Source organism: Pleurodeles waltl, chromosome 10 (assembly GCF_031143425.1).
Source record: "Pleurodeles waltl isolate 20211129_DDA chromosome 10, aPleWal1.hap1.20221129, whole genome shotgun sequence".
Taxonomy (NCBI): domain Eukaryota; kingdom Metazoa; phylum Chordata; class Amphibia; order Caudata; family Salamandridae; genus Pleurodeles; species Pleurodeles waltl.
The window spans coordinates 130,671,990-130,686,539 of record NC_090449.1 but is presented as its reverse complement, the minus strand read 5'-3'; the positions used below and the strand labels follow the sequence as shown (position 1 = coordinate 130,686,539).

At 42.0% G+C, this 14,550-nt stretch overlaps 1 protein-coding gene across 1 annotated transcript in view; it reads right to left on the bottom strand.

Annotated features, from left to right (window-relative positions):
- The window catches only part of LOC138261211 (cytochrome P450 3A21-like), a 196,295-nt gene that overhangs the window by 42,400 nt on the left and 139,345 nt on the right, over positions 1–14,550 (bottom strand). The window contains exon 10 of the mRNA XM_069209964.1: positions 5,966–6,126. Within this exon, the coding sequence (XP_069066065.1) occupies positions 5,966–6,126 (161 nt within the window). The remainder of the gene's footprint in view (positions 1–5,965; positions 6,127–14,550) is intronic.

The following is a 14,550-nucleotide window of genomic DNA, read 5'->3' as shown; positions in this document are numbered from 1 at the left end:
CATTTGCAATACTTACTTTATCAGCAATGGCACCCTTCATCGCCTCATTCATCAATTAAATTATCTCTATAGAAGACCTCCACTAATAACTGAGGCACACCACAGACTCTCATCAAGACAGACTACAGACCTATCTCAAGCATATGCAGGGAAGAATAAATGCTTGAAACAAGGCTCCAATGGCATCTCTCAATATACATCAAATCCAAAGTTTTCATTAAAAAACGCTATATATAGGGGACTGGTGTGAAGGGATATTGTTGTGAATTCTATTTTTGGTTCAACTCCCATTAAGAAACCAAAAATACTCAACTGAACAGTATGGCAGAACTAGTCACCTCACTGAACCAAGGCATGCATGAACTTTGATTCTGTTTGACATCTGTGCAGCTTTCAACACCATTAAACATATTAAATGTTTAAATTGTTTACGATAAGAGTCAAGAATTGTGGAAAGGCAATTTCTTTGTACATCCCCACATGGACAACATCATCAGAAGTTCACGAGAAGAGCCAAAGACCTCAATTACCAATTTTCTGTAAAAATATATATGCCCTTCCCCACTGCAACCAATAACACAACATTAGCTTCCAGATACAAGGTTGGAGAGTTGAATAAGGCAATCTGCAATGCCCTAAGAGCGGGTTTGATAGGCCATTTGTGGGCCAGTTTTTAACTCCCAGGGATTAACACTCTGGGTTGGTTACCACCAATGCTTCAATTCAGCCTGTGGCTGGAGGTGTGGCCCACAGGCAGACATTTTTGGGGACCAGCCCTTAATTTTCCCCAAACAGACTTCGGGCACAAAAGAGAAAAACACAAAAGGACTGAATAAGGAGGAAGGGAAAGATGTAAACAGTGATAAAGGGAAATGGCTGGGGTGAACTAGACTGAGATAGCAGTGCCGGTTGAGTCTGGTTGGGGATTTAAGAAGTATCAGGTGGAATCAAGTCCACGTGGCCCTGGAATTCTGCATTGGCTTCTGTGCAGCACTTTGGGCCCTGGCACCTATTATTTTACAAATTAAGCACTAGACTTCACCATTCATAACATGGGAATAAGCGTCTTGCAAATGAAACCAATACTTGCCCATGTATGCTTAGCAGGCCAGAACACACAAATGTAAAAGTAGAGGAACTTCTTACATTAAGACTAATTGCTGGAATCTTGTTTAGCTTTAAAAAAAAAAAAAAAAAATATATATATATATATATATATATATATATATATATATATATATATATATATATATATAATTCATAAAACCGCCTGACACAGTACTTTATAGCCATATCAATGGCCAAACTCATTACATTGTTTTCTCAAACTATGTGTGGGTTACATTTCTGTAGGCACTATTAAAAGTTGAAACTGTTGACTGTGCCATTGCTTATAAAGATTTGGAACTGTAGTTTCCACTACTTCTTCACGGCATGATTTGAGTAGAGTTGGCTAGCACTGAAAGAGTATTATCAGTACTGGACAATATCATGCTATGTATATTTAAAGACTTTTATAACTACTTTGATTTAAATGATTTTATACCTTATGCTTTTCAATGGTTTACTGTGGCTAAAGTGATCTTTAGTTGTACTTTCTTATTTTGAGGCAAAATGTGGGTGATTTTATGAGAAAAAAAAAATTGAAACAGCTTCCACAATAAAAACTGCCTTAATGTGCTGTACGGTAAGTCTGCCTATCAAATATATTACAATCCAGGTACATGTATTATGGTGAATCCAAATGCTTTTTATTACATGAGGTAAATTGCTGTTATTTGAAAACTGTTATTATTATGTAACTATTATCTTAAAAAGTTGACACTTCTCTACCACTATGTTAGAAGAATAAGTTGCTTAACAAACAAGAGGCAAGTACATGAATCTGGGAACATATTTTAATTAACCTAATAGGATAGTTAATACAGGATGATATTTTTGATAGATTACACTATCAAATAACTATTTCAAAGTAATAGCTTTTTCATTAGTACAGTATGTTGAAGGTTATGTAATCATTTTGATAATAGACTGGTTTTGATTAATTTTGTATTTAATTAATGCAGTGGTACCATACACTTTTTATAGTTTACTTTAAATTATATTTAGGAGAAGAATAATTACGCAGTTAGCAAATAATGTGTCAAGCTGTACATGTTAGGGTAGTGTGGACCACCTTAGTATGAGGCAATGGAGTCCATCCACAAATAGGTGTAATGCAACTTCCATAGAAGCTGTATCAGACCTATTCAATGGGAGTACACAGTAGAGAGGCTCGCAGGCTGATGTTGTGTTGTCGTAGGGAATCTCTTTTTGAACCCAACCTCAGTTTAATTATGATAATTGTTTAATATGTATATCTATCTACCTTACTTTCAAACTGAAATCAATTGAACATTGCATTGTGAAGCACTAGCACTTGTTGTTTGTTGGTGAAGACAATCCAGCTGTGACTAAGTTTGCCTTTAAACGAATTGCAAGGAATCTACAGATCCATGATCCAGAATGTCATATTTATGGCTTAGTTGGGCCTCTTGACAGTGACTTGCCCCTACAAATGTGGCAACTCTGCTGTTTGTTAATTCTCTAAGAGCACAAAACACAGACACATAGGCACGTGTCATCAAAGTAAACTTTCACTGTACTTGCAAAACAAACATTTTATAACACTTTTCACCTTTACCTTGAAAACACATCTATGTGGTCTAAACTCAAATCATGTTTGCAATTTTCACATCAGAGAAGTATATGCTACAAGGCTGAAAATGTTTCCATAGGAACGCATCAAGCCGCAGTGAAAATAACATGATGTAGCAAAAAAGAGTAGCCATAGGAGTTTACGTTGCTGCAATACTCAACAGAAAAGAATGGTGGTTGATTGATAAAATGCAATCTATTACTGATGGACTGAAGAACAAACAAATGTATAATATAAGTAATTTGTAAGTAGATATTTCCTCTGTTTATGAACTGATATCCAGCCTTTCTTTACTTTATTGTTATGGTACACACATAGGTGTGGGCTACCATCTAACATCTTTCCAATTGGCTTTATATTGGGAGGGAATTTCAAAGGTTATGTCCAGCTGATGGATCCCCTTGACTTCCTCTGAAATCTTAAAGAGGACCCTGGAAGATTTTCCAGACAGATTTATTAGATTACTGCATTCGATTTTCATTTGCATTGAGTACTGACTGCTTGTAATGGTTCCTCATAGATTTATCTTTTGTTTTATCAAATTATCCTTAACTAGCTCTTCATCATTAAATGTGTTCTGTGATGCTTGGATTAATGAAATTAAACACCGTAAGTATTTATTTTGTAACATTCACAGGAGTTTTTCTCTTTATGTTACTTGACATGGTTTTGCTGGCATTTTGTTTTGTACTGGCTGCCTTTTTGCAATTTGAGTTTAGAGACTTGAGCAGAACTAATGAAGAATATATTGCTGTGCCTGATACATATAACATATTGCCTATACATATGGCATGATTGCATATAACATATTTCGAGGAAAGCATTGAAATGTTGCTCAATTTGGACACATTCTTTAACCACTTATCTGTTTCCATGAGAATGTCAATTGTGTCTTCTTAAAGGATCTCAAATAAATCAGCGTCATGAACTACTAACAAACATCCATTCATTGTTGCACAGCCGTGGCCCATCCTTAAGGACCTTTTGGACATAGAGAGTGTCTGTCAGGCGGAGCAAAGGTCAGTCTGGCAGACACTCTTTATTTTCAGGTCAGGCATCCAGGAGCTAGACATGTGCTAAATGTGCAGGCTCGTGGTTGCCTGAACTGAACTTTGCTCAGATGATGATGTCACAACTCCTGTGGGCGAGACCTCCCCAGCTCGGCAATGGTCCTTGAGGCCCTTCCCCTCATGATGAGGGGGGAGTGTCAGTGATACCTTGTAGTTTTAAGCCTTTAAGTGCCCACGGCCAAGTGTCTATCACGGACACCTTGTCACAGGGTGGGCGGGGTCAGCACTCTCTCTGACCCCATCCTGCTCTATTATGAGATAGGAGACAGCAGTCCTAACCATACCAGCACCTCTGAGGTGTCCCTCCACGAGAGCTAGAGCAAGTAAGTGTAGTGTGTTTATTGACTGTTTGGGGCCTGCATGTATGTATGACTGTAAGTGTATTTGTGAGTGAGTGTTGTGAAAGTGTGGGTGTACGTGCCTATCTACATGTGAATGCATGGGTGTGACTGTGCATGTGTGGGTCCCAAGTGCATCTTTAAGTTGTACTTACCAGCCACCACTGGTTTTGCGACTTTGTCAGTTCGTTCGGGGCTGCAAGACTTACATTTACTTGGACTGTTGGTGTCCGTTGCTGTTTTTGGCCAAGAGTTACCAAGAACATTGAAAATGTTGCCTAACTGAAACACATTTTCCCTATTATTTTTTTTTAAGTGTACATGTCACTATTTTATCACCGCAATGTTGGTGAAGTTGCTTTTTGTTTTTCAAATACATGGGCATTATTGCACACATGAGAAAATAGACCAAAAATCCAAAGATCCACATTGAGTAACATTTTTAGACATTGCTCTTTGCAAAACGAAACTACATTTCCTAAAGTCTGCAAATGACTCAGATTTTGGTAAGGAGTGATGGGAAATCGCTAAAGTAATCATTTTAATTTGTGAACTTATTGTGATATAAATGTGATCACAAGCAGAAGATGAAGAAGAGAGTTAAGGTTTTTGGAAACCTTAATGTAACTACTTCTAAGTCATTACTTTTTATATTTTAACAATTAGCCCTAGTGATAATTTACAATTAAATCCATAGGATTGTTTTTGGTACTTACGTTTGCCCAATTTGGTTTATCTGAGGGAATGTGCTAAAAAGATGTAATTATCTTAGTTGATACTAGTAAAGTACCAACCAGGCTGGTGAAGCAGGAAAAGGAATATATGGTGGAGGGTCTGCAACACATTAATTTCCTATTTTGATTCATGTATGAACGTTTCAGCTGAGGCTGTAGAAAAAATGGTAAGTTGATCAAGACCAAACTTTACATGAGGATAGAATCAGCTGTCCTGTGGGTGCTTTTTGATCTATAAATCAATTCACAGGTTTTGAAAAACTGCAAAGTTCTCTGGGCAGGAAGGACAATTCATCAATGGACTTCAAAATTAAAACCGGGACTGCGAATCAAGGATGTTTCAGGACATTTTAAGATCATTGTTTGTGTATGGTTATTTGGCACCTGCATCTATCACCCCAGCTTTCCCCGAGGTCAAGGAAGGCAGTTCCGAATCTTAATAGATTTTTTTCACTTAGCCAGCTACAAGATTCTTTGCTTTGTACGGCCCTTCCCAGACCTCACCAAGTATCAGAAGGATGGTATCTGCCCCAATGCTCCCTCTGACCCACCTAAGGGGTGGAAATGTTCTGATTTTTTTTTGAACCAAAGCAGAGTTCTGGAAGGATTCCTGTGTACACCCATCTCGACCAAGGGCAGTCCTGTGCAAAAGTAGGAAGGATTTGTTTTTCCCCAGCACCACATCCATCCCACCTAGGGGCCAAGAGGGTTGGTTCTGCAACCACAACAGTTTGGTTAAGGACATGTGGAGAGGAATTTCCCCATATATTAATTGGTCCCTGGTGATATGGCCCAGTGGCTAGGAGTAGATTCATTATGACCCCTCTTCTTGTATGGCATAGAGACAGGAAAAGGATATATTGCAACTTTTTTAAACCTACTACCACAGCTAACTGCTGCCGTGAGACATGTACACATACGTGACCAGGGCATCCCTGTGACTGTCAGCTGTCATGGTCCTTCTTCAACCATATTTCTAGAAAGCAAAAGAGGACTAGGAAATATTCTACACCCACGACATGTACCAATAGCACCGAGCACAGCACGACAAACTTGTTTAGCTCCTCTTATGTCCTTCAAAGTAGTCCCTTTAGCATCCCCCTTTGTCAGATGACTACAACTCACCTTGTTTGGCAGGAGAGTATCTATCTCCTGTTGCAGTTTCCGCTGAACGTCAGGATGGGTCGCCAGGTTGTAGGACAGGAAAGAAAGGGTATTGCTGGTGTTCTCAAAACCAGCCAATAAGAAGATTAAGGATTGGGCCGTAATTTCATTATCGGTCAGTGCTGTGGAAAGAAGATCAACAGGAAAGTGAGATACGAAGAGTGAGATAACGTATATGCTATAATGTTGTTATGGTAGGATGTGTTAAATTATCTTATTCTGTGCTGCACTGTGTTATGTTATGATATGCGGTATTACATTGTACTATGCTAGTCTGTTATGTTATGCTGAGCTAGATTGTGTTATTTTTGTGTGTGTTGTGATGTGTTGTGCACAGCTATGCTTTATGTTATGATGTGTTGTAATGCTGTTCTATGCACTATACGGGTGGTTATGTTTGTCATGAAGTGCTATGCTTTGTTAAATTGGGGTGTGATATGTCATGTCATGCTGCGCTATGCTGTATTATGTGAGCATGTTTTATAATAAGTCATGTTATGGTCTGCCAAGGTGTGTTGTGTGTTGTACTATACTTTGTTGTTTTAGGGTGTGTTATACTGTGACATGCTGTGCTATGTTGTTTTGTTATATTATGATGAGTATGCTATGCTGTGCTGCATTATGTTAAAGCATGTTACGTTGTGCTATGCTGTATTATTCGGTGTTATGGCGTGGTGTGATATGTTGGGTCATGTAACAATATGATGTGATATGTTAGGGTCTTTAAAGTTTGGTCATGCTCTGCTATGTAAGGGTGTGGTGCTATGCTATGTTATGTTAGGGTGTGTTATGTTACCTCATGCTGTGCTATGCTTGTTTATCTTATGGCTTATTGTGATGTTGTTTCAAGCTTTGCAATGTTCTTTTATGTGTTGGTACGTTGTGTTATGTTGCATCATGCTGTGCTATGCTATGGTATGTTATGATATTTTAGGGCTGTGCTATGCTGGTATATAAACAGAACATCCGAAACAAAAATATTGTGAGACAAAATAAACTGACAAGAAAATCGAGGACAAACAGTTCATGACGGTAAATTTCTATATGGAGGCAAACCTTTACTATATATAACTGCATATATATGTACCTTGGCGATATATGTATCTTCAAGCTATGTAGATGTGGAGTTAAGACCAGTAAATCCATACTTACTCATTTGCACTTACCTTCTCAATATTTTGGCTCTCAATATGTTTGATTCAATATTCTGTCCACGCAATATTTTTGTTTCACATATTCTGTCAGTGATCTGCTATGCGGTGTTATATTAGGTTGTGGTTTTTTTTGAGTCATCTGTGCTCTGCTGTCTTTTTTATGATGTGTTGTTATGGTGTGCTATTCTACAATATGTCGTGCTAAGGTGCATTATGTTTTGCTATGTCATGTAGGGGTGCTTTGTGTTGTGCTCATCTGTTATCTTATTTTCAATAACAAAACCCCACATTACAGACATCTTTCCTCAATATTTCCAATCCCTTTTGAATTGCAAATTTAAATTTACATTTGTCATATAGACATGTACTTTACCATCATCACTCCGGTGTAACACATTGTAATCGGCATGAGCAAGGGCAGTGAGCACTTGAAATAGAAGCAAATGTTAGGCCACCACCAGTTCACTTCTTCTACAGACCACTTCTTGCAGACAGTGCCGTTTGCGGGGAGAAGCAAATGAGGAAACTGAGATTGTTCTTGTGGGTCTCTCATCCGAGCCTCTCATGCTGCTCGTCACTCCTCTAGTCTTGCACGTTGCATTGTTCTCATGGTTACTGAGTCATTATCTTGACAAAGGGGGCAACTGTTGACTTCCAGTGCATTGCTATTCTGCATTTTCCAGTAGCAGTGGGGGTTGACAAAGCCTCTCTTGGACCCACATATACTCCCCCATGTAGGATTACTTTCAGTAAGCACATCTCTGGTGATGCTGTCACAGGAATATCCACAGCTTCACTAATCTTTAGACCTATCTCAGCAGGGTGCTCATGTATGATGAGGCATCTCCAGACATAGTAGTCTGCACTGGGCGAATTACATTTGGAGCAACCATCTGAACCTGGGCGTGACAAACCTTATGCAAGGAATTGGGTTGAACCAATATGAATATACTGTGTCTAGAAAAAAACAAATCACGGGGCTCCCCCATATCAGGGGTGTGTGGGGTCGCATATGGCGACTGTGCTGAGTCCAGAGCACCCTTGGTAGGTGGCTCACCAACCCCTCCAGGATCTCTCCAGCTCCAAGAAATGTGGATGTTTCTTCCAGGATTCTAGGTCCAGCACGCTGAGGTCTTGAGCACGCCCTGCTTGCGCTCTGCAATAAAGGCACAAGAGCAGCCCAGCGAGCCTTACCGGGAAATGTGCTGGTTAGAGCCCAGATCACCTAACCTAAGCGTCGCTCAGTAGTAGCTCCGGTGCTGTAGGTGAGGGGGAACTGGGGGCACATTTCAGAGGGTACATTTTGCTGTATTATATAAGGAGCAGCAAGTTTAAAGGGCCACCAGCAAGCTGGGGGTCTTGGATGTCTGTCAAATTGGGGCTTTACTGGATTTGTTTGCACCTCAAGTGGGATTACTGGTTTTGTGACTGTAAGGCATACTTGTTGGTGACTCTTACTTCTCAGTATTTACCTGGTGGTGGGTCTTTCTTAGTGGAGTGCTTTGTACGGTACTATTTTTCTCCTTGCTCTATGTTTATAAAAGGGCATTAGGGAAAGTCCTTTTTGGGAGTTTTCGGGTTGGTCTAGTTCGCATTACCAGGGTTTTGTGGCTTTTATTGATCCTTGTGGGTGGTGTCTTTTTGAGGTTCCTTCTTTATGGAAACAAGTGGGCATAGAGGTTTCAAGCGCTCACGTACTGAGGTCCCCAGTGAGCAAGGAGGGCAGGAGTGCCCCCCAGGGAGGCATTGCCCCCAGTTCCGAAGAATGTTTGCAGACAGAAAAAGGGTAAGGGGGACCCCATCGGGCGTGGCGGGCTCTAGGCAGGTCACTGCAAATCAGGTTACTAGCTGTGTGGTGGTGGTGCTGGTCGGTCTTACCCTGGCCCTGGCTGCTCCTGGACAGGTGGCAGTTCAGACCGTGATCGAGGTTGCACCAGTTCTGTCCCCAGGAGTTGTGCTGGCTTCAGGTGGTACTGACCAGGTGGCTGTTCAGGGTACCGCCATGAACGTCTCTGGGTCAGCAGCCACTGGTAGGGTTGTGTAGAATGTTGGCTCGGGTGAAGCTTTGGGGGTTACCTCCGTAGGGGGTTTGGCACAGCAGGACTTGATAGCTAATTTGGCATCCGTACTGCCTTGGCTTTCAAAGGTGGTTCTGCTGTCTGCCCCACTAGTGGGTGGGCTTCCTAGTAGACATTGGGGAGGGGGATGTTATGGAAAGAGCTTGGCGCCTGGTTTCTCACATAGGTACTGTAAAGGGTGGTCAGGGAGCAAGGCAGGGCTTGGGCCAAGCGGTGGGCGGCGGTCTGAGAAGACTGACCTCCCCATCTCAACAGGCCCAGTAGGAAATCAGGCCTCCCACGTGGCAGTGGTGCCTGCGCAGCCCTAAAGTCAAACACCAGTGGCGGCAAGTGCTACAGTGAGTCTTTGCGGCCCAGGAGTAGAGGCGGCTACTCTGGCATCTCCTCGAGCCCTGGGAACGGCGAATACAGGTTCGGGACCCTCTTTACCCCCTATCATTCTGGGTGATATTGGCAATGAGCATGAGCGCCTGGGGCTGCATATGCCAATGGAAATAAAGGAAAAGATATGGAAGGGGGCTTACGTTGACATTTTTGATCTACTTGTTGATAAGTCTGTGAAAAAGGAGGTTAAACACTTTAAGGAATGTGGGCATTCTAGAGAATCCGGCCATTGGCTTCAGAAGGAGAAGGTTGAGGAGTCTCTGGTCAAGTGGGTGAGGGCGACATATCATGCCTTTTTGGCAGAGCATTTTAATAATATGAGGTCTCAGCTGGCTTGCTATCAGAATAAAATTGTGGCTGTGCATGATGAGTATGGTGGTATGGCTTGGCAGGATTATAATATGGAATTTAGGAGGATCAAGGCCAATAGGCCCACCTTGGGGTGGGATCAGATTGATGTAATCATTTGGCTAAGATTTATAAACCAACCACAGGGTACAGGTGATCAGCCCTTTCGCAGGTGTGATGGGGGTGGCGAGGAAAGGGCCCTGCTGGGACTTTAACTGGTGCACATGCTCCCAATCTCCTAGGACCTGTAGATTTAGGCATTGCTGTTACTTCTGCGGTCAGGCCTCCCACCCTGAATCCATATGTTTAAAAAAATCAAGAGACAGAGGCAAGAAGAAACAGGATTGATGACATTGGTTGTTGGCAAGGCTCCTTCCCTGGTTAACTTATTGGTTAAGGTCCCTTGGCTAAGTACTTACACTAACCATGCGGTTGCACAGGTATTGTATGAAGACTTTAAGGATGGTTTTAGGATCCTGGGACCAGGCTATGTAAGCACTCTCCAATGGAAGAATAAGCAGTTTCTTAGATCCAACCCTGATGTGTCCAAGGCAAAGATCCTCAAGGAGCTGAACTTGGGTGGCATAGTGGGACCCTTTGATCTAGTCCCCATGAAGGATTTGTCTGCTCCTCCTTGGGGGTAGTCATTAAAAAAGATCCAGGGGAGCTCAGATTGATCCATAACCTTTTGGCTCCAAAGGGCGGTTCTGTGAATGACGTTATTGATGGGGCAGTATTCTCATTCAAGTATGTGTCCCTTGATAAGGTAATTCAGAAGCTGGGGTAGCTGATGCCTGGGGCTATGATGGCAAAATCAGATATCGAATCTACCTTCCAGCTGCTACCTGTCAACCCTGACAACTTCCATCTCCTGGGTTTCCAATTTGAGAGGGCTTATTATTTTGACAAGTGTTTGCCAATGGACTGCTCAGTGTCTTGTTCCTATTTTGAGAATTTAGCACATTCCTTGGGTGGGTTTTTAGGCACAAGTCACGACACCTGTGGGTACTTCACTACCTTGATGATTTTCTGCTTCTTGGCCCCCTGGCTCTGATCGGTGTGAAGAAGCTTTGCAGATCTTTCAGAAACTGACGGGCGAGTTTGGGGTACCACTGGTGAAGGGCAAGATAGTAGGCCCCTCCAATTTGATTGATTTCCAAGGTTTCGAATTGGATTCTTTGGCACGGGTGTCCAGGCTTCCGATGGCCAAGGTTGACGTTTTCTCACAGGCCTTAAGGGCATGTCTGAGGCTAAATAAGGTCACGATCCATCAGTTGCAAGGGCTTGTTGGGCAACTTAATTTCACTCTGTAGATCATTCCCATGGGGTGATCCTTCTCGGGATCTATTGCTCAGGTCATGTTGGGTTTGAATGTAAAACATCACCACATCAGGCTCTTCAGCGAGGTCAAGCAGAATATGAGGATTTGGGGGTCAAACCTACATGATTTTAATGGGATAGTCGTGTGGCTGAGTCTGCCTACGCCCAATGAAGAGCCAAGTCACTTTACAGATGCATCATAATTCGTACACTAGATAGGTGTATTAAAGAGGAGATATGGTGCACCAAGGAAATTTCTCAGCGTAATTAAAAATTATCCAAATTATATGCAACGGTGCGCTACTATGGGGAACACACCCTAACCCCAAATGCTGACTGAAATCAATCAGCCTACCTATATACACGCTGAGGCACCTGTCACCCTAGAGTAAGTTGCCTGCAATAAAAACCACTTGTGTGTTAGTGTATTGTGCCCCTTTACATATGCATAACCACTCACCTATTTAAATATTGAAAATACAAAAATATACACAATGAGCATGTCAAGTAAACCTTGAATCTTATATTTTAGATATCTAATTAATGTCCATTGCCACATTCAAAAAGCTCCTTTCACAAACTAAACTAAATTAAAGTCAAATTTCATCAGACCATCTCCTTATGAATAAACTGGAAACATCAGGGTTGTTCCATGTGTTGCCACAGTCCATTAGATTTTTACTTCAATTGATACCATTGATCCTCAAGGTTGTTTAAAGTTCAAGTAGAAATCCAAAATAGATCAACAAGTCCAAGTTCTTTATAATGACTACACAGCCAACACATGTTTCGTCATTTGACTTCCTCAGGGCTGGAATTTAGTTGCATCTCTTATTTTGAAATTCTCAAGGTATTCCAATATACTGTCTAAATAAAGTTACTAATCAGTAGCTCTTCCACTATCACCATTAGTCTATAGCTGTTGTCTCCAATCTGCTCATTTATTCATCTCCAGAGATTGTTCTCAAACTCTTTACAAAAATGAAACGCCGGTCAATATACCGGTGTCCTTCCTCTTGTCGACAAACGCTCATATAACAGGTTATATGAGCGACGGGTGCTTCAGCGTGTATACACTTTACAGATGCAGCAGGCAGTGAGGGGTTCGGTGCCATCTTTGGGTTAGCATGGTGAGTGCAGCGCTGGCCCATGGAGTGGGTGCAGTCTGACTCGGTTGCCATTACTGATTTTCTCAAACTGTTCTAGATCATTGTGGTTTTGACAGTGTGGCCTGAGTGTTTTCACAATAAATCTGCGGTTTTCTGGTCAGGTAACATGGCGGTGGTAGAGTGTAAGCAAGCTGCAAGTGCAGAATGATCCTGAGGCTGCTAAAGAAATTGTACTCCTGTCTGTGGTTGAATGTCCTTTTTAGAGCTAAGCATGCGCCTGGTGTTTTAAACAATGCCACTGGTGCCCTGTCCCATTTTAAGATGCAGATTTTCAGATTCTACCATCCAAAAGCAGAAGAATACCCAACGCCTTTCCCAGAGCATCTGTGGCAGATTGCTTCCCAAGATTACTAGACCTTGTGGCAGCCAGTTTAGCACCCAGGATCAGAAGGGCTTATGAGGGGGGCCTTTAATGACCATTCAGAGTTCCTTAGACATGTGGGATTATCTTACTGGTGATTAGCCTTGGCATTCTTGGGGGTGCTTAGGGAGGCGGGAAAGTCGGTTGCATGTGCTAGGTGCCACTAGCTAGCACTGGCCTGTGGGGTGGAGTCTGAGTGTGGAGGGGGTACTCAAGGTAGGTATGCTGGAGGACAAGGTGGGACCCCTGCACTTGAATTGCACCCAAAAGATTTATGGGGTGGGGTAGAGCACTTCCATATGGAGGGCCTACCTCAGGGACCCCTAGCCATGGGGTGGAGCAGGGACTAGGGTGTTTCCACAGGTATCAGTCATGATCTCATCCGCAGTCCCTGAAGTGGATATGCAGCAACTGATTTTAGATAATGCTAGGAAACCAGATCGAATGCCGTACTCTGTTAAGGCTAGACATCTACAAATGTGAATTAATCTGTAAGTATGTTGGGGTTACTACGCCAATTGCGTTTAGTGATGATTGATTTATGATTTTTTGTTTGAAAATAAAACACGGCGAGGGGTTTACGACCCCTAACCCAAAAAGATGTGATTGTTTTCTCTAAAGGTGATTTTGGGTTACACGGGTCAGAGGACTTTGGGGTTGGCGTGAGGCCTCAGTGGTACCTGGCCTTACACACAAGCAATGCACACCACTATTCTGTCCCAATCATCCTCACTCAGTTCCTTATTCAAGGATTCTAACCAGTGTCTTGAACCATATGAGTAATTGACTCAAAGCCTCCATAATCTGGCACTATAAATGTAACATTATTCTACATCCTGTTTCCTGTGTCAGTCTTTCGTGTAACATTCTGTTTATTGGTGACTCCATGTTGCCACTGTGCCATGAGGCCTTGACAGGATGCATCAGTGCCACAAGGCAAAAATTGAACCAGTGGTATCCCATACGTCTCCTGCACCCCTCAAAAACTCATAAGCATACCTAATGATTAATTGGGCTTTTGCCACCATTAAGTATTTCACTTCTGGTTTATCAGAGTCAGAAGTGCATTTTGCAACAAATTGGAGTTGTGGTGCAATGCAGTAGTATTCATAATCAGGAGGTCCCAGTTCCACCTACAGCTGTGGGAGTCTTAGTTTGTGGAGTGCTACCTTACTCCTTCTACATTTTCAAATTGCCAACAAGGGTTTGTCTAGGTCTTTGAATTATGACTGAGGTAATGTCAGTGACAATTTAAGGAAGCATAGCCATGTGCCTACTAATAAAATTTTGTACAACACAGGACTACTTTTTTGTGGCGTGTTTATAGGAGTAGGTGGAAGGTTCCACTTTTCCCTACGTGGTTCCAAAAAAAAGAATAGAACGTGCTGTCGCCCAATATTCGCCTCAATGCCAACTTTCACATTTAGAAAAAGCTGAAAACATGGCTTTTATTTCTCCTTAAACTCTCTCTTATCCGGCCTGTGAGGTTTGTTTTTGTAATCTATGGTCAGGATGTCCTTTTCCGTGCATCAGTGTGCTTTACAAGCTTTTACAAAATTCCCCCGCCTAACATACCATAAATGCAAGCACAGCTTTGATGATTATATTCACTATTAAAACCTTATCTGTGTGGTAGATCTGTACCACGGGCATCTGAAAGACATGGATGCCGGCATTAAAGGGGCTGGAACATCCAATTGCTGTACAACTGTTTCTGTATTATGTACTGAAG